The sequence below is a fragment of the Myotis nattereri genome (assembly GCF_964212035.1).
Source record: "Myotis nattereri genome assembly, chromosome: 2".
In the NCBI taxonomy this organism is placed as follows: Eukaryota; Metazoa; Chordata; class Mammalia; order Chiroptera; family Vespertilionidae; genus Myotis; species Myotis nattereri.
Window position 1 is genome coordinate 194,927,734 of NC_138076.1, and position 19,981 is coordinate 194,947,714.

The 19,981-nt window shown below is 54.2% G+C and overlaps 1 protein-coding gene across 2 annotated transcripts; it reads right to left on the reverse strand.

Annotated features, from left to right (window-relative positions):
• Positions 1-167: 167 nt before the first annotated feature.
• Positions 168-17,203, reverse strand: PLEKHG6 (pleckstrin homology and RhoGEF domain containing G6; the record flags this gene model as incomplete). 2 transcript variants are annotated; one of them, XM_081084211.1, is made up of 15 exons in its annotated part: positions 168-407; positions 589-1,275; positions 1,922-2,067; positions 9,666-9,781; positions 9,898-10,030; positions 10,508-10,627; positions 10,937-11,074; positions 11,289-11,438; positions 11,592-11,702; positions 12,761-12,910; positions 13,206-13,256; positions 13,530-13,625; positions 14,973-15,137; positions 15,665-15,820; positions 17,066-17,203. In XM_081084211.1, 15 exons carry the CDS (start codon positions 17,201-17,203, stop codon positions 398-400), a joined length of 2,367 nt encoding a protein of 788 aa, XP_080940337.1. The 2 variants fall into 2 exon arrangements, with proteins under 2 accessions (XP_080940337.1, XP_080940338.1); XM_081084212.1 differs by lacking the exon at positions 168-407 and having other exon boundaries at positions 585-1,275; positions 17,072-17,203.
• Between the last annotated feature and the right edge of the window lie 2,778 nt (positions 17,204-19,981).

Below are 19,981 nucleotides of genomic sequence, written 5' to 3' on the forward strand. Positions count from 1 at the left end.
GGTGGGAGCCCGGGGCCGGACCTGGGTCCTGCTGGGTGGGATGGTGACAAGTCCACTCGGGCCAGGTACCCCGCCACCACCATGCCCGCTGCCAGAGGAGCAGCCTGTGAGCACTGCTACCCCCTCCGCTTCTTCCCCCACGCAGCGCTGACCGGGCAGTCATTTTTATGCACAACTTTATGTGGGGATCCGGTGTCTATGGTACACAATGTACAGCGCTCGATGCCCAGAGTTCTTAGAGCAGGGAGCCCGGGGTATCCCGGGCCAGGCTTCCTCATGGGGAGCGTGGACCTTGAGGTGCAGTCCTGGGGGGCGGGGGCGGGGTGGTGGTGACCAGCACTCTTGGGAGAGAGATTTCCTCGGGAAGCAATGCCAAACCAAAGGTCCTGCGTGTTCCTCACACCTCTCTGAAAAGACAGGGGATGAAGAGTGAGGCTCAGGGCCCGGCCCTGCCATGGCCCCTGCTCCGGCTCTGCCCTTCTCTACCGACCCCTCCCCACCGACCTCCTACCCTGACATACCGGCCCGCTCCGTCCTGCCTTCCTTCCCCTCTGCTCCCGCCCAGGCCACCTTCCCTTCAGCACTTACGATGTGGACACGGGGGTGTCCAGCCGTATGATGTGAGGCCCACGCATCCTCTGCAATTGCACCCGAGTCAGCTTCCGAGGCCCGCTGTCCCCAGGCTCCGGGCCCCCCTCGATCCTTTGGCTGGCCAGCTCCTCCCGGATCTCTCTGAGCATGTCCTCCGCACTGAGGGGGCCCGGGGAGGGTCTCCGGAAGAGGGGCCCCTCTTCTTCCTCGTCCTCTGAGGACGCCCAGGGGCTTTCCCCAGCAGAGTCAGCGTGGGTCGGGGAGTGTGGGAGCTGCCCCCGAAGCTGGGCCCTATGCAAGGTCTCCACTACCACGTTCCCTCCCACCGAGGTCCCATCTTCTTCCTCAGACCAGGCGGGCCGCTCTCCCCTGGGAAGGCTGCTTCCTCTTCGGATAACTTCCCCTGGCAGTTCAGGGGTGCTTCGGCGCTGGGGAGCTTGGGGGTCAGGAGGCTGGGGGCGCAAAGTAACATCCCGGAGGTCCAGGGCGGAGAGGGTGAAGCCGGGGTGCCGCCGAAGGGCCCATGGGCGCAGCCGGCTCAGTGGGGAGTGGGAATCCTTGGGGGAGACTGGGATCAGAGTGCTGTAGCCAGAGTCTGAGGTGTCATCTGGTACCAAGGGGATGTCTTCATCCGTGTCGTCCGTCACCACCAGGTGGGGGATGATGGTGCAGAACTCAGAATTCCTACGAATGAATGAATGGTCAGAGTCAGATGCTCAGGGGTCAAGTTCAAATCCAGGAAGTATCCCTTGGTCACTCCATTCAGAAGTGGTCCCTCCTCCCAATTTAATTTGGTCTCGCCTTTACACTGTTCTATCATCTCTGGTTGGACTGTAAGCTCACAACACTTGGTCCAGGTCCTTGTGTCAAGTAAGTGCTCAGGTATGTTCTGTGGGGTTCCTGACATCCGAGGTTACCCCCCTGATGGCTCTTTTTTCTCCAACCATGCTGCTGAACAGCTTTTTTTTAAGGATGAACCTTTCACACTCTGGGAATTTGGACTAAGTTGGTCCCTGACGCTCTTTCTGCAAATCCCTACCGGCCTTCACACTCTATCCCCAGCCTGGGGAGCCTGCTCCTCTCAGGGAGTTCACGCTTCTTGTGTTTATTTCTTTCAGTCTGCGCCAACCCTAGGCTGGCTAACCTCCAGGTCTGCCCCAGGAGGCACATGGCTGATGCCAACCTGTTCTCCAACCTGTAGCCTGGGTTCCCCAGTCTATTCCTAACTGCCCCAAGCGCTGTCATATCATTTTGCAGCCTTTCCCCGTCTCTCCCTCTTTACCTGCAGCCTCCTTCTTGTGGGAGAGCTGGTGGTCCCTGTGGGTCTTACCTCCCTTCCACGCTGCTCTGAGAGCCCTCTGGGGAAGGCGTGGAGGGCCTGGTGCTCAGAGACTCCTGGTCCTGGTCCCTGTAGAGGGCTAGGAGTTCCCTCTTCTGTTGGACATATTCCTGTGCCTTCAGCTTTTGCAGGGTGACCTGGGATGGGAATACTTCCATTAAGATCCTTGATTATTGTTGGTTAGAGTGTCATCCTGATATGCCAAGGTTGCAGGTTCGATCCCCCATCAGGGCACACACAAGAATCAACCAATGAGTATATAAATTAGTGGAACAACAAACCGATGTCTCTCCTCTCTCTCTTTCTAGTAAAATTTTTAAAAAAGATTTAAAAATCTAAAAAAAAAAAAAAGATCCTTGATTACTGAGCATTTGCTGTATGCCAGGCACTGGGCTAAGTGCTTTACATACATTATCTCCTTTAGTCTTCACAACAACCAGATGAAGTAGGTGCTATTTTTTTTACTTCTACTTTGCTACTGAGAAATGGACACTGAGGTTAATGACTGCCAAGATCATGCAGTAAGGAAGTGGGACAGAGCCAGGATTTGAACTCCTGGACAGAAAGCCCTCTTTCCTCCATATACAGTTCTTCCTGCTTCTCATGCCCCTTGACAAGCCCTCTATCTGGTCTGCCTCCTCCTTCAGGAAGCCCTCCCTGATTGGTGGTGATGGTGGGGCATAAGTCCTGCATCCTCAGGTTATTCTTCCTCCTGCCACCAGGATGGGTAGAGGCAGGCTTTGTCTTGCGCTGAGGACTCTGCTGTCCTTCAGAGATGAAAACAAGGCTGTCGCAAGAGGTTTGGAGAGAGGATACATTATGTTTTCTGTCTTCCTGCCTCAACATTTTCATAGGGGCATCATCAGAATAAAATAGTGACATCTGAGAAGTGGTTCACAGAGCACCTCCACATGCACACAGTCATTTCAGACACACCATCACCCTGCAGAGTGGAAAAGCATGGATATCAGCCCATTTTACAGATGAGTAAACAAGACTTTGAGAGATGAAGGGACTTGCTCAAGGTTGCACAGTAGAGAGAAACAGCACTGGGACTGGGCCTTTCCCTGAGTCTTCGGGCAGTAATCAAGGGCAGCGGAAGGGTTCAGAGTTGTGAAAGGATAACATCTGCTGGGGGAGGAGGAGGGAAGGCCGCGGAACCCAGGAGAGGCTGAAGGAGGTGTGGTGAAAGGGACTGGCGGCTGCTGGGGGCAGCGCTGATGTCAGTACTCACTGGATGGCCCATAGTTGTTAAAATACTCAAGTACTTCCATGCTGGTAAGCCAAGGGCTGCTGTCTGAGCCTTCTGCCTCCTTTCCCTAGGGCTACCCTGCTCCCCAAAATCCAGCAACTGCAGGGGACAGTTAGCATCCTGCTCAGCAGAGGACCTCTAAGACCCGCCACCTTCCCAATGCTCCACTCTGATTGGTTGGTGCCCATGCCATTCTGGTTGGTAAGCATTTGAATATCTCCCCACTTCAGGTATATGAACCCGCAACTACTGGGTGCCTAGACCTCCCTAAAGCTTCTCAGGAACAGAGTGGTTCGGGAGATCAGGACAGGAGACATATTGGAGAATGGTGGACAGGAATAGGAAAATGACATCAGCGACATGAGCTTCTATTTCCAACTCTCCTTGCCCTGGCTCTCCAGTCAGTCTCCAGAGGGAGAAAGCATTGTGAGGATTCTTAGTGGTCTCATAAGACTTGGTCTGTTGGCCAGAGCAAGGGATGGTGGTGCCTGGGAGCAGGAACCCAGCACACCAGGCCAAGGCCTGGGACTTCTCCCTGTCCCCTCTCCGTGCTGAGTGTGGGAGGGGCCATTCTGGGGCCTGGGAGTGGCCGGGACAGCCGGCTCATCCTGCTTAGATGCCAAGCCCTTTTACCCTACAAGACCAAAGTTCAGTGTTGTGTTTGGGACGCTCAGGATAGGGACAGTGTGTGGAAGAAAATAACTGGAAATGGGGGTGGGGTGTCTGTAAGGAACATCCAATACCAGCATCTCCACTAACCTTGCCCCTGGCCCTGCCCCAGGAAGAAGCAGGGAGGCAGGGACCTCAGACACCAGGGGCTGGGGCTGTTTGAAGGGCCCCCGGCCACCCCAAAGCCTCTCCAGTAACCCAGAGGTTTTCTTAGCAGGGATAACAGGAAAGACATGCTGGGGGCAGGGTGGGAAAGGAAGAGGAAATTGGTGCTTGAGCCAGACTGTGACACCCCAGCAGCCGGGAACAGGAGGGGAGGGCCCCCTCAGCACACACTCTTCCCTTGCCCTGGCGGGGACCTGACGCCTTGAGAGGAAATGCCTCTTGTCCCGCTGCCCCTGGGGCGGCTCCCAGATCCACCCGCTCTCCTTCCAGAGGCCCCCAGATGTTGAGGTCCCCCACCCGCCTCATGATGACAACAACAAGCATGTATGGAGCGCCCATTTCGGGCTGGGCTTCGGGCCAAACAGTTTACAAACATAATTCTCTCGTCTGTCCTGTGTGGCAGTTCCCATTGTCACACAGTTCCCCAGAGACACGTAATGACTCCTGTGAGAACACAGACAACCCGAGCTGGGCTCTGCCCCGCCTCTCATTTCTTGGCCTTCATCTCTTTCTGTTCCTGTCACTGGTGTCTTTTCCTCTTCTCATCCCCTAAATATGGGCATTTCCCAAGATTCAGTTTGCTTTCCCCTGAGAAGCTCCTTTTCTCTAAAAGCTTAAGCCACTGTGGGCAGGCTCACCAGGAATAAATCTCCATCTGCATTTCTGTGAGGGGAGAAAAAAAATCTGACCCCTGGGGGTTGCTGTAGATCCTCTACTGCCCTCTGCAGTTTACAGTGACTGATGGCGATAGGGGGGGGGGGGGTGTTGTTCTCTGAGAATCTGGTGTGAGATAACAGCAGGACAAATTAATTTCAAAGCTTCCGTTCTTTGTTTTGCAAAGGGAGGCCGGAGTTTTAGGCATCAGAAGTGACCTCCTTTCCTCTGTTAGTCAGTAGTGAGACTAGGGGGCTCAATTATTTTGCATAATAAAATGTCAGCACGTTTTTGTGGTCCCTTGGGGGTTCTAAAAGGAGAAGGGGTGGGGGTACTGTCCTGGGACTAGGAACCAAAGGAAAAGGAGAAGGTCCTGCTGGCGGGGCTGGTACAGAAGGGAGGCTGCCTGCAGGTCAGGGCCCCACCTGCGGTCCTGACAGGCTGGGCTTGTCTCCAGTTCTGTCCTCAGCTCCACTCCTATCCTGCCTTCAGTACAACTCGACTGGCCACTGGAGTGGTGCCGGTTGTCGGCCAGTCCAGCCATGTGGACACTGTGTTTGTGCTGGGGAGAGTGGGATAGAGAGAAGGACCCTGTCACATAGAGAGAGGGAAGTATGGAGGGGGCCTGAAGCGGGGCAGCCGGAGACCAGTCAACACTAAAACCACCCCCACTCCACACCCAACCCTGTCCCCTACCTCTGCCTTCCTGGGGACCGTCACCATCCTGTTTTAGGTATTTAAGGAAGTGGCAGCCCACAGGGCTGGAGGACACAATATCTTGAGGTTCCTCCTTTCACCCTTAATTCATTCTTCTTTTTTTTTAAATGGCAAAAAACCCATATTTATTTTTTACTCCCCCAATTCAGAATTTTTAATATGGTATTTAAACAGAGCCTAAGCTCTGGTTTTTCTTTCCTCAAATAATCTGTCCATATTATGATACGATATCATAAATAAGATTGCGGAAAGAATGCTTAAAATTATTTAAAGAACAGACTCTTCACATATTCTCAGAAGTTTCAGAAGCTCTAACTGCCTGATATGCTAATGACAAATCACTGTTATCTATTCATTACAGCAAGCTCTATGAGGAACACTAATTTGACTTAAACACCTTAAACATAATGAAGTTGCATTCTTTAGAAATAATCTACAATAAGATTTCTTTCCTTGTTCAAAACGCCTCTTCTGTTTTTAAAATTGAGGTATAATTGACATATAACATTATATTAATTTCAGGTGTACAAGGTTATGATTTAATATATATATATAAATATATATTTATATATAAACTAGAGGCCCAATGCACAAAATTTGTGCACTCAGGGGGTCCCCCTCAGCCTGGATTGCGAGAGGGCACAGGCCAGGTTCAGGGACCCCACTGGTGCAGGATTGGGGTCAGGGAGGGATGCGGGAGGTGGGCCAGCCGGAGAGGGACTGTGGGAGGGCTCCAGGGCAAATCCAGCCCACCTCGCTCAGTCCCGATCAGCTGGACCCCAGCAGCAAGCTAACCTACCGGTCAGAGCGTCTACCCCCTGGTGGTCAGTGCATGACACAGCGAGTGGTTGAGTGGCCTTAGCTTATCATTAGCATATTATGCTTTGATTGGTTGAATGGCCAACCAGTTCGCATATGAGGCTTTTATTATATAGGATAAATAATGAAATGATCACCACACTAAGTCTAGTTAACATCCATCACCATACATTGTTAGAAAAAAATTTCTTCTTGTGGTTAAGATTTACTCTTTTAGCAACTTTCATAGTTCACCCTCATTTCTCACCTGAACTCAGGTCTGTGTTTCCATGTTTTGACAAGCCTCCAAGATGCCTCCCCTTGGCTATCTCCCACTGACGCATTTCCAAAGTGCTTCTGTTTAAAACTGAATATTGCTACCCTAGGAAACAACTCCCAGGAAACAACTTAACAAACAGGCTTCTCTTTCTAAGGATTCATTTCTGTCAGGGGCACCATAGCCAAAGCAGTCTTTCATACGGGAACCTTGGGGAGCAACCATCCTTGGTCTCTGTGGAAGGGTTTCAGAGCTGTGATCATGCATTTGCTTAATCAGAATGACCTTGGAATCTTCTCTGTGAAGCAAGGACTGTTATCTTATCTAATAAAAGAGAAACATGCAAATTGACTGTACCTCTGCTACACTCACAAGCCACACCTATAAGCCATGCCCACTAGACAGAGAGACTATATGCAAATTAACACAACTAAGATGGCAGCTGGCAGCCACGGAGCTAAAGCAAGCAGGAGGCTTGGTTGCCCTGGTGATGGAGGAAGCCAAACTTCTGCCTGTCCTGGCTGGCTCTGCTCAAGGCAACAAAGTTTCAATTATAGAAGATAAATAAATCCCAGATACCTGTTTCCAGCTAGCCTCCACTGGGAGCTTTGGTGGCTGGGGGCTGTGGCCAGCCTGCAAACATCCCTCAGCCCCTCACCCAGGATGGCCAGGCACCCCAGCAGGGACCCCCACCCTGAAGGGGCTGTGGCCAGCCTGCAAACAGCCATCAGCCCCTCACCCAGGCTGGCCAGGCACACCAGCAGGGACCCCCACCATGAAGGGGCTGTGGCCAGCCTGCAAACAGCCATCAGCCTCTCACCCAGGCTTGCCAGGCACCTCAGCAGGACCCCCACCCTGATCTGGGACACACTTCAGGGCAAACCAGCCGGCCCCCACCCATGCACCAGGCCTCTATCCTATATAATAAAAGGGTAATATGCAAATTGACCCTAACAGCAGAACGACTGGGAATGACTGGTCACTATGACACACACTGATCACCAGGGGGCAGATGCTCAATGCAGGTGCTTCCCCCTGGTGGTCAGTGTGCTCCCACAGTGGGAGTTTTGCTCAGCCACAAGCCAGGCTGCCGGCTGCCAGTACAGCGCTGGTGGCAGGAGCCTCTCCCGCCTCCTCAGCAGCGCTAAGAATGTCCGACTGCAGCTTAGGCCTGCTCCCCGCTGGCAAGTGGACATCTGCTGAGGGCTTCCGGGCTGCCAGAGGGATGTCTGACTGCCAGCTTAGGCCCAATCCCCCAGGGAGTGGGCCTAAGCCAGCAGGTGGTCATCCCCCGAGGGGTCCCAGACTGTGAGAGGGCACAGGCCAGGCTGAGGGACACCCCCCCTCCCCCCGAGTGCACAAAAAGTAAATAATAACAGTATATCCATTTGCAGGCGAAGAAATGGAAGCTCACCCAAGATGACCCAGCTAGTGAGAGGTAGAACTGGTGTTTGAGCCTAGATATTCATTCATTCAGTGTAGGCTTTTAACCAGTCTCCCTAAGTCTCACCTGTTTCTTCTTCTTTAGCTCTTTTTTTGGCAACGTGTCCCAAAGACCATGGCATTAAATAAACCTCAGTATTTTACACCCAAACCAGCAAAATAAATCTCCTGCCACCAATCTTCCCCTCCCCCAGCCCACCTGTCACGGTCACCTTACAATTCAAGACAAAGACAAAACACATTGATTTCACCATGGCATGCCTGGCTCAAGAATCTATGGTGGTTCTCTCTCATCAACCCAATTCAGTTCCAGTCTCGCCCAGTCCACTCTCTTCTGTAGCTCTTGGGGTCCTGTAGAGCCTGGCCTCTCAATCACCAGCTCACATAAACCCTTTTGCTCCAGACTCAGACACACAAGGTCACTGCCCCCAACAAATCCCACCAAGTGCTCCCTTGACTCTTCTGCTCATGATCTTCCCTGTCCTTTAAGTCCAGCTCCACTCCTCACACTACTTTGGTCATTCTGCTCCTGCAGTGGGTTGAACAGTAGCCCAGGAAGATTTGTCTAGGTCCTGGGAATGTGACCTTATTCGTAAAGAGGGTGCGAAGATCCTAAGTTAAGGGCCATCCTGGGTTTAGGGTGGGCTCTAAATGTAATGGCTGGTGTCTTCATGAGAGACAGGAGAGGGAAATTTGGACAGAGGCAGAGAATAGAGAAGCCAAGGAACAGCTGGAAGCTGGGAGAAGCAAGGAAGGGTTGTCCCCTAGAACCTTGGAGAGAAAGTGTGGCCCCTTGGTTTCCAACTTCTGGCCTCCAGAACTGGGAAAGAACATGTTTCTGCTACTGTAAGTCGCTCCGTTTGTGGTGCCAGTACAGCTCCATGTGGCTCTGCCTTCTGAACTCCTCTAGCTCTAATCACCTACATCTGCCCACGTCACTTTCAGCACCTTCACTGGTTCCCTGTCATCTGAAGGACAAAGTTCAAGTTCCTTATGTGACATGGGAGATGGGCAAGCTGGCGGGGCCTGCCTCCCAGCCTCTCTGCCGCTGTGCCTGCCTGTGCTTTATGTCCTGGTGATATGAACTCCCAGGTTGGTGCGTCGCTCAACACACCACACAGCTGTTTCATATCTCCGACCTTTGCACATTCCGTGTCTCCATTTGAAATACCTTTCCTTCCCACCCTGTTTCCCTGAAACACTCCTAGATATTCCTAGATATTCCCCCAAACGGAGCTCAGATAAGGGCTCCTCAGTGAAGGCTTCTCAGCGCACCCTCCCCCTTGTCTGTCCCCTTCCTAACCAACCCTCCAGGCAGAACGAATTATTCCCTTTTGGGCTGAGTTCCATTACGTATGCATGTTTCTGTAGTCGTACACTAACTTGTCTAGCTAGGCTGCCATGCACATTCCTTGAGGGCAGGAACATTGATTGCCTAGCGCTGAGCTGGTGCCTGCAGCCAGTAAGGGCCCCATTAATGTCTGTTGACAAGACTGAAGTTCAGAAGTAAATTGTTTCAAGGCGTAGAAACTTCTAGGGGATGCCGTCTTGGACTCTCCCAGGGACTGGCAGAGCAGGTGGCTCAAGGGGCTCTTCTCTCCTCTTATGATGGTCAGGGATAGTCAAGGCTGTGTCTCCCTCCTGAGGACAGTCTGAGTCTGCATCAGCTCCAGCCTCTCTCTCTTCCTCCTCCCCTCTGTGCTCCAGGTTCTGAGCTCCAGGGCCCCCAGCCACCCCTTCCACACCTGGCTCTCACATACCTGGGCCTGCTGGGTCTTCTCCAGCCACTGGGCACGGTCTGCAGCGCTGGGACAGTGCACGATGAGGGCACTGGAGACGCACTGGAAGTCAGTGAGGTGGATCGCCAGAAAGCTGTCTGAGTCGGAGAAAAGGTTTGCTTCAAGGACTGGATTGTTTTGGAAGCCCATCCTGACACCTCTTTCCCTCTTCCAAGAGGAAAGGGGAGGGAAAAAGTCCCCACAGGAGACATACTAGGGTCCCGGAGTGGTCGACACACAAGCTTCTCCAGCATGAAGGGGGGGCGGATAACCTTGGCTTTGTCCGCCCTGCGTTGAGGCTTGGTCACCAGGAGCACGTCAGAGAAGAGGAACAGGTACACGTCCAGCTGGGGGCGTGTGTAGGAGAAAGAGGCCAGGTCAGCTGGAGCAGGGGGAAGGGCGGGGCAGGGACTGGACTCATGCATGAGTGTGCACATGTGGGGGCTCATGCATGGGTGTGCACATGTGGGTGTGCACATACATAGGGACAAGTGCACATTGTGGAATGCTAGGGCTGGAGGGGGTGTCAGCTTGGTCCCTTCTCTCACTTTACAGGCAGGGAAAGTGGCTGACTCAGGGTTGTACAAACAATCAGAGCTGTAGCCAGAACCATGTCCTCTTCCCCATACACACACAGAAGTGACCTAGTCACACACACAGACACACACACAGAGACAGACAGACACGCACACACACACACACACACACACGCACACCCCTCTCTCCCATTTTCATCTTATATGACTCTCATCCTACCTCCCATCATCTCTCCCTTCTCTTCAGTCCATCTCACATCATCTCTGCTCCTACCCATGCTCCCTCACCTTCCCTTCTCGCCCCTCCTTCACTCTCGCAGGTCCCTCCAGCAGCAGCTGCCTGGTGTGCTCAGGAGCAACCCCCAGCATGGGGGACATCAAGTCCAGGTTGGAGAAAGGACGCAGGTTCTGAGGGACACAGAGGAGAGGGTTAGGGGACTGGATAGGACTCCTGTGTACCTCCTGGGCAAGATGGTTCTCTGTTCTGTCACCAGCACTGGCTCTTTCCATCTGTCTTCCATCCTCCGCTTGGAGGGAGAGGAAGCATTTCAGGGCCTTTTTTTCTACTCTTTTGAACTCTGCCCCTGGGACCCTCACCACCAGGAAGGAATGATGGACACACCCCTCTGTGGCACCTCCACCCCTTCCCCTCCAGGCTTCCGCTGCATCCACTTTCCTGGGGACCTTGCTTTCTCTGAGCCCCCTTCCCTCTCTCACCTTCTCCATCTCCTCACTGGACGGCTCCAGCACCTCATAGGGCCCAATGCGCTGGGCTGCCGCCACCAAATTCTCCTGATCTTCGCCCTGGCGGACCTGCTTATTGATGTGTTGCAGGAACGACTCCACAGCTGTGATCTAGGTGAAGGTGGGGTGTGGCAGAGGAGCAGCTCAGCTCCACACCCTGTACATCCCACCCAAGCAACGGCAACCACAGCCTCCTTACAGGCTGGCCGGTCAGTGCCACACTGTCACATACATTCAAGAAAAGAGGCCCTCAAGAGTTCCTGGAGGGCAACTCCTGCACACCACCCTCCAACTCCCAGGGTACTGGCCCTGCCAGGCCACCTACCATGTCATTCAAGGCCTGGCGGGCTTGTGCCTCAGGGGTCCTCTTGAGCACGGCCTGTAGCAGCAGTGGGTACTTGGTGATGCGCTGGTGGGGCTTGATGAGTAAGTCACCCAGCATCTGCCTCCCCGAGCGCTTGTGCTTCTCACACCACTGCCAGGGAAGGTGGGCAGGGGGTCAGCAGTCTGCCCCACCCTAATTGATGGACTCAGCCTTGGGCCCAGCTGGAGATTGGGGGTGGGGGGTAGAGGGGAATCCAGTTGTCTAGGGTCCACCCATCTCCCTTCCTGCCACCCCCTCTCCCACCTGCACGAAGGTACGGAAGAGAGGGTTATTGTCTTGCTGCTCCCGGGCGTAAGCCATGGTCTGCTTCACTCTCAGGCAGTACTGGACATAGGGCTGGAACCGCTGGCTGATCTAGAGGGATGGGGGGTGGGAGGTGAGCAGGCAGGGAAAGAAGGTCATGAGATACAGGCTTTGGCTGCAGAGCATGGGGATCAGGGTGTACAGGGTAGGGTGGGGGTGGAGACAGCCTCTCATAGACTCTTAGTCCAGCTCCTGCCAATCCCTACCTCCCATGACTGCCAGCCCTTCTCTGGATTCTAAGGAGGAGTTGAGGACCTGAGAGGCCGACCTACTGCTGCTCTCTGAGCTCCTGTCCACAGCCCCTGCCTGCCCTGCTGCTCTGAATTCACTCCTGCCATCAATAATTCAGCCGAAACGTTTTCAGGACATGCAGATCCCATTTCACCCGACAGGGGGGTGGTGATCTGAGGCTGGCCCAGAAGCCCTGTCCTGTGGAAGGGGGCCACCTATGGCTCCCAGGAGATTGTCTCCCCAACTCACTACCCCTTTCCAGCTCTGCAAGGCCCACATCTTCCTGGTTGGAGAAAACTGGGAAAGTCTGATCCTGGGCCTCTCTTTCTTTCTCTTGTCATACTTCATGCTCCAGGTACCCTGGTGGCCTTTTACGCCCCTCACCCAGACCTCATTCTTGCTTCCCGCTCTTTGTCAGGGGATCTCTGTCTAAGAAGATGTTATACAGTGGGGCCTTGACTTACGAGTTTAATTTAATTCGTTCTGAGACCAAGCTCATTATGGAGCTCGTTAACTCAAATTATCAACTCAATGCAAAAAATCAGCGAGAGACAGCTGGTATCTCAAAAAACTCGTTAGTCGGGACACTCGTAAGTCAAGGCCCCACTGTAGTTGATAAGAGCTTAGGTGGAACTCTTTCCTGAGACAGCTGCAATTTCACGTCATATGTAAGGGTCTCCAGAAGCCCAAAGAACCTCTGGGACAGAGGTCATACTTGTCAAGTGAAGGGCATGGGGTGAAGTGATATTTGGGGGAAGGGGCTGTGCCCTGGGACGCCCTCAAGTCATAGAAGGATTCCAGTTGTGTAGACATGCCCTGCAGACAGGACCCCTGGGCTCCCCCAGTCCCACTTCATCAAACCCTTCTCCATGCCTCACCGCCAGGAAACCGTCCTGCAGGCTGACAGGGTCCAGAGGCTGGCCAGAGGCTCGAGTCTTCCCCAGGGTAGGCCCCAGCACCTCTTCCCAAAAGCTCCGGTGGGCTCGAATCAGGCTGGGGACATTTCCGAACAGGGTCTCAGCTGACACCTGGAGGAGGGAGCAGAATTTAGCAGCATGACTTGGCAGGTCACCGCAGGCAACTTTGGCCATGGACAAGCAAGAACTGCTAAGCTTGGATGGTGAGGAGTGGGATGGGACCAGTGGCCTATTGGGGTCTAGACCAAGAAGGGGAGTAGGAAGGGCAGGTGTCCTAGAAAATGGGACAGTGGAAATTCAGACTGGGCAGCCTAGAGGGCTCTCTGTGACCCCTCCAACCCTACCCCCCGCTTCTCGGGCGCAGAGGTTGGGATGTACCAGACTCCCCTCCTGAACTCCCACTTACTTCTATCAGCAGCCCTACTCGCTGCAAGTTCAGCAAACCAGCGGCTAGGAGCTAGATGAAGGGAGAGATGAGGGTTTCAGCACCCAGCCTCTTCCTCTCAGGACCCCAGCCTAGCCCTTTAATGCATCCCCACCCCCAACTTCAGTACTGCCAACTTTTCTCCCAAGATCCTGGGAAGGTCTCAAATCAGGGGGATCTTTTGGTATCCTGCCCCTCCTTCCCCCAGCAACCCTGCTCCTCTGGTCTGGGAGGATCAGAGAAATTGTAAGGGAGATGGGTATATGGCTGAGGATGGGGCCAGGACTGGGACCGAGGGAGGCTCACATCGGTCATGATCTTGAGCATTCGAATGTAGGTCAGTTCTGTGGTCAGTAGCTCCCAGAGTGCTTCCTGTTGGTGGCAAAGCTCCCGGCTCATCTCCTGGGATGGGAGTGGGGCTGGTTCAGTTGGGGAACAGTGAAAAGAACAGAACAACAGCTACCATTTGTTATGCTACTGGATCTACTTCATAGATGACTTTTGTTGTTGTTGTTGTTAATCCTCATCTGAGTATATTTTTCCCCACTGGTTTTTAGAGGGTGGAAGGGAAGGAAGGAGGGAGGGGGAGAGAGCTAGAAAACCAATGTGAGAGATATTGGTTGCCTCTTGCACACAGCTTGACTGGAGCTAGGAATTGAAGCTGCAACCCAGGTACATGCCCTTGACTGGGAATTGAACCCAAGACCCTTCAGTGCATGGGTCTATGCTCTAACCACTGATTCCATCAGTTAGGGCTTATAGATGACTTTTTAATCTTTAAACCAAACCTCCAAAGTATAGGTGTCATCCCCATTTTACAGGTGAGATGACTGAGGCTCAGTGAGGTTTGTTGTCATGACCAAGGTCTCACTAGTAAGTGACAGAGTTTGGATTTGAACCTAGAGCAGTGATTCCCAACCTTTTTTTTGCCATGCCCCACCTAACCATCTCTAAAATCCTGATTACCACCCCCTCATGACATATAATTCTTTTATTCAAAAAGTGAATTTCTATTCACGTGGAGGAAGCCTAAAAGGCCATTAACTTGGTCTAAACAGGCTTACAAAGGCCATGGTATCCATGAAAGAGAAAAATAAAAGAATGAAAGGACAGTTGAAGTACGGAGGAAGAAATCACCAAGAAATAGTTAAAAAATAATAATAATATGAAGTGATATGAAAAAATAGCAAATAAAGTTTCAAAACATATACTAGTAATAGAGAACTGAAATGCATAAATATGTCACTATATATTTATTTTTTATAAAATATATTTTTATTGATTTCAGAGAGGAAGGGAGAGGGAGAGAGATAGAAACATCAAGGGAGAGAGAACCATTGATTGGCTACCTTCTGCACGCCCCACACTGGGGAACAAGCCCACAGCCCGGGCATGTGCCCTGACTAGGAATCGAACCATGACCTCCTGGTTCATAGGTTGATGCTCAACCACTGAGCAATGTTGGCTGAGCTCACTATATATTTATATACTGTAGATGAGGCCCCTAGAACCATAAGAAATGCAAAAAATTCACTGTTAATAACTCATTCTCAAATTGCCCCCCTTAAAAATCAAATTGTCCCCCTGTGGGGCATGTGCCCCATGTTGGAAACCACTGACCTAGAGTAAGATCTCTCCAAACACTTTCCCCACATGACCTGAGGCCTTTCCCTTGGGAAGAGACAGAGGTGAGATGTGTGTACTTGTGTCTGTGACCCCATGGGGACAGAAACTATGTTACAGGCTCACCTTGTGCCCAGGCACCAGCTCCTTCCAGGACTTCTCAATGGTCAGGTCGCTGTCGCTGCCCTTTCCTATCTCCCAGTGCCGCCGGTCCTCAGGAGGCAGGCGGGGCATCCCAAACATGCTGAACGTATACAGCCTCATCTCCAGCTCATGGGCCTTGGTGACTTCCTGGTGGAATTGAGAAAGGGATTAGTTGTGGCCACAGCCCAGGCATGCAGCCCAACAGCCCAGGGAGGGCTGTGTGTGTGTGTGTGTGTGTGTGTGTGTGTGTATGGAAGCCTAGGGGACAGGGATCGACCCCTGCTGGGATTACAGGGGCAAGGGTGCCCTGGAACATGGATGGAGAGGCACTTTGGTTTGCAGAAAGGTCCCAGGATAGAGGGGTCTGACCTGGGCTCCCTGACCAGAAAGGTGCCTTCCAGGGGTCTCTTGAGACATAACCCTTTAGCGGGACCTTCAGGGGGAGACCAGAACAGGACTTAGGAAACCAGAGGTCTCAGGCAGCATTTTGATATTTGCCCATAATGTGGACATTTTTATGAGGAAGCATAGCTTAGGGACGTATCCCTGGGAAGGACTCCAGACAGGACCAGTGGCTTATTGGAGGGGCTGCCTGAGCTTGCGGCTCTAATATCTCTGGAGGACATCACAGCTCAGGTTGTGAGCATGGCAATGGGAAGAGAGGGACCCCTCACCTTGAGTTTGGGGGAGTGAGGTGGGCCAGCCCCAAAAGGGCTTCCAAGCCTTTTCTCAGGCTCCGGTTCTCGAAACTTCATGGGAGACAGGATTCGGGTCTGGCCAGAGCTCTTGGCAAAGGGGACATAGTCCTGGAGGCGTAGGCGACCGGGATCCTGGGGGAAGAGCAAGGAAAGGTCAGGGGGTGTCTCCCTTCCCCCAGAAGTCCCAGGGAGGGACTGGGGGCCAGGCCCTTACTCGTCCAAGCTGAACTGACTCACTTCTCCCCTCAAACCAGTTTGGTGTGAGCCGCTCCTGCCCTGAGTCACAGTGGCTGCTGCCAGGGAGGCCAAGTGGGTTGGGCAGGGACATGCCAAGCTGGCTCCTCGAGTGAGCCCAGGGCAGAAGCAGGGCCTCCTGCAGAGCAGCACACAGGTGCGCACACGCCTGGGCTCCGGTGTGTGTCCTCCCCGTGTCTGCCCACTCACGTGTGCGCTCCCTGCACCTTAGGCTTGCATGCACAGTGCATGGTGCACACTACATCTGGGTCCCTCACAGCTTCCCTGGTTTGGGAACAGCCTCCCTGACACGTGGGGATGAGGGCACACACATGTGTGGCTCCTCCCCAGGGGCATGCAGCCTGCGTCCCATCCAGTGGGGGCAGCTGCCCTTCCATGTGAGAGGCTGAGGCCGTGGCCACAAGTCTCCTCCTGGACAGGCCTGGTCACATTCCTTGATCGGCCTGTGGTTGGATTTACTCCACAGACTTCCTATTCTGCCTTTCCGCCCGCAGCCTGGGAGAACCCCCAGCTGTCCTCCCTATCTCCCAGGGACACATCTTCCTCCAGTAAGGCTGGGGATACCCCCAACGGGAAGCAGAACTGCTCTCAAGGTGGAGGGAACCGTGGAGGCTGAGGGAAAGACCGCTGGCCGCCACACCCCTTTCCTTGGTCAGCACTGGAGGCAGGCCAGGAAGGTGGGGCCAGGGTGGAGCTAGGGAGCCCCCACACCCCTCCCCACTTTCAGAGTAGGGGCACTCTGAACCTTTGCTCTTCCTCCAGCCCTGACTCAGAGCCCACAGGCTCCTCCCAGGAGAAGTGGTAGTCTGGGAGGTGCCATCCCCAGGGCTTGGCGAAGTTCCCCAGCTCCCTGACTCGGACCTGTCTAACAGCACCTCCTCTGATGGCCTGGCACCCCTGGCTCTCTGCCTCGAGTGCCCCATCTGTCTGGGATGGGTGCAGAGTCCTGGGAGCCTGGCCCAGCACTGTCTTCCTCAACCTCTCCCAACCCAGGAGAGAAGGTAGGGTGAGGGATAGGAATAGAGCAGCCCACGAACCGGTAAAAGGCAGAGAGACCTGAAAGCCTGGGCATCCTCCCATCTGCCCCACCCAGGTCACCTTTGGGGCACGGCCTGGACTCACCAGCACGAGGCCTCTTCGGGCATAGAGATTGCTGCCAGTACTCTGGGCCGAAGCCCGATGCTGGCCCCCGTAAGTCTCAATGCGGGACTCCACAAGTCCTCGGAGGGGACGCTCATCTGGAGGACCAAAAGGTTGCATCCCTTCTCTCCTAGGTCACCTCCAAAGGTTCATAGTTCCAAGGTCCAGGAGAAAGGGGTCCCCTGAGTCTGCAAAGAGAAAATGAATGGAAGGGCCAGCCTCGATCAGTGGGTGGCACTAGACCTGAGACCAAGGTGATGGAGGTGGGGAGTGAGGAGGATGGAGGGTCGAGGGCTTGGTCACTTGTTGGGAGAGCCTGGCTACCTCATCTCTGACTTGGTGGGGGTGGGGAATGCCCCCACCTGCTGGTTAGAAAGCCCCTGGAACTATACTTCCTCCATTTGTGTGCACGTTTGGCGTATAAACTCCCACACTGGCCTCAGACGAGGCTGTAGTTCTGAGAGGAGTTGGATCGACAAGTCCCCAGTTTCCCGGATGCCCCCAGGTGGGGGGATTCCCCTTGCACCCAGTTACAGCTTCCCTTTCCCCATACGCAGTCTGCACGGAGGTCACGTGAGAGAGGACAGGAGACTGCCTGGACCTGTCATCTGTTTTTATACAACCTGCCAGCTAAGAATGCTTTTTACATGTTTAAATAGCTGAAAAAGAAATTAAAAATACGATTTCATTACAGAGAGAACGTATATAAAATTCACATTTCAGTGCCCATAATGGAAGTTTTATTGGGACACAGCCACATTTACTCATATACTGATGGTCCCTGACTGCTTTCCAGCTAGTTTCGATAGAGATCGTATAGACTTCGAAATCTAAAATATTTACCACCTGACCCTTTACTGACAAGTTTGCCCACCCCTTACCTGGACGCTCCTGGCCACAGACACGGTGTGAGGGAGGAGCGGCTATGGAGCCCTTGGCCTTGGAGGTGAGCAGAGCAGAAGCAAGGTCTCTCTGGTCTCAGGGTACATTGGGTCTTCCCCAGTTTCTGTGGACACGTCTATGGAGCAGGGGGCCAGGTGTGGGGCTCCATCCCTTCCCCCTCTACCTGGGTAGAGGACCCACCCTCTGAGGAGGCAGGGCTTGAATAGAAGAGGCCTCTTAAGCAGCTGCTGGCCCCTCTCCGGTGGGCCTGGGCCCCCTCTCCTTACCTTTTCCCTGATTTATGAGCCGGGAAGAAAAGCTGTCACTGTCTCCCAGGCCCCTCCCAGCAGTCCTCCCTCCGAGGGCTCTGTCTCCCTCTGGCTGTCTTCCTACTCGGCTTCCCTGCGCCTCTCGCCCCGCGCCCCCGGCCCGCCCCGCCCCCATTCGCTCACCTGTGCTTGCAGGTGTCCCGGCGCCAGCGGGTCGCGCTGCCGGCCCCCGCCCGCGGGGCTCCCGCTAGCGGACGGCTCCCCCAGCGATGCCAGCCCCGCTGCCGGGCCTGGGTCTGGGACCGAGCGGCCCGCAGGACCCGGGCAGCGCAGCGCAGGGCCGGGCGGAGGGAAGGTGGCAGGACGGGGGCGGGGACGCGGGCAGGCACCGCCCTCTCACCGTGGGCGCCGGACCGACGGCGCAGTGGGGACGCCCATGGGGCCTGGAGGACCCAGGAGCCCCTGCCCGGGACGCAGCCCCCACCCTCCCGGGAAGAAGAGCTCGCTTCGCGGGGTCCCCATTTCCCTCTTTCCTTTGCACCTGAGCTCACCACCCACCCGGCCGGAGCGGAAGGGCTGGAGCCGCGCGCCACCGTCAGGCGCTCGCTCCCCTCTCGGCCGGACCCCGGAGGCTCCCGAGTGCTGAGGCTTAAGAGCGGGGCTGAGCGCGCTGAGAGGCGGCCACCTCGCTTTCTGGGTGCAGTGAATGACCGGCTATCCGCCCCCCCCCCCGCCCCCGCTCCCACCCGCCTTGTCTTCCTTTTTCAACCAGGCAGGGGAGCGGGGCAGCCAGGAGAAGGGATGTAGGGGCTCGGGGATGCTGGGGCCCTCATGGGGCTCTTTGGCGTGGAGTCCAAAGTATGACCCTTATCTCTCACTGCCCTGGCCATCTGTGGAAGGCTGGACTTTGTCTTTGCTCCAAGGACCGCACCTGGGGCCAGGTCCCTGACCCAACATTTCTCCCATCACCTGAGGCTGGGGAGGGAGGACAGGAGCCGCCGGTGGGGGTACCTTCATGCTTCATGGCAAACAGGCACCCTCCAGGTTTCACACCTACAGCAGCTGCTCAAACAGACCTGCTCCCGGAAGGGCAATGCTGGACATGCCATGGAAGGACCGCACTGTCACATCCATAAATCATGACGCGTTGTCTGACAGAAGGGTGGATACCGGGAATCAGAAGTGTCCATGGAGCCCTGACTGGTTTGGCTCAGTGGATAGAGCGTCGGCCTGCGGACTGAAAGGTCCCAGGTTCGATTCCGGCCAAGGGCATGTACCTTGGTTGCGGGCACATCCCCAGTAGGAGGTGTGCAAGAGGCAGCTCATCGATGTTTCTCTCTCATCGATGTTTCTAACTCTCTATCCCTCTCTCTTCTTCTCTGTGAAAAATCAATAAAATATATTAAAGAAAAAGAAGTGTCCATGGAGGTGTGATCATTATAATCTTACAGTCATGAAGCCAAAGACCCTGTAATGGGGCAGGGGCAGGTCTGAGTGCCCCCACCCCCACATCCGGGGTCTTCCTCCTGCCGGCTATGCAGGGACTGATACCACTGCTAGAGCATCCTGAAATTTACAAAACTCATTCACAAGCATAATGTCAGGTCACTAGATCTTTCTCCACTCTGCTCTCCTGTCTGGCAAAGTAAACACCTAAATGATCTGCAGTGTTCTCGTCCTCACTCTGAGGACTCTATTTTGTTTGGGAGAGAAATCTTTATCATTCTTTGTATTTTTTTAAAAGTGT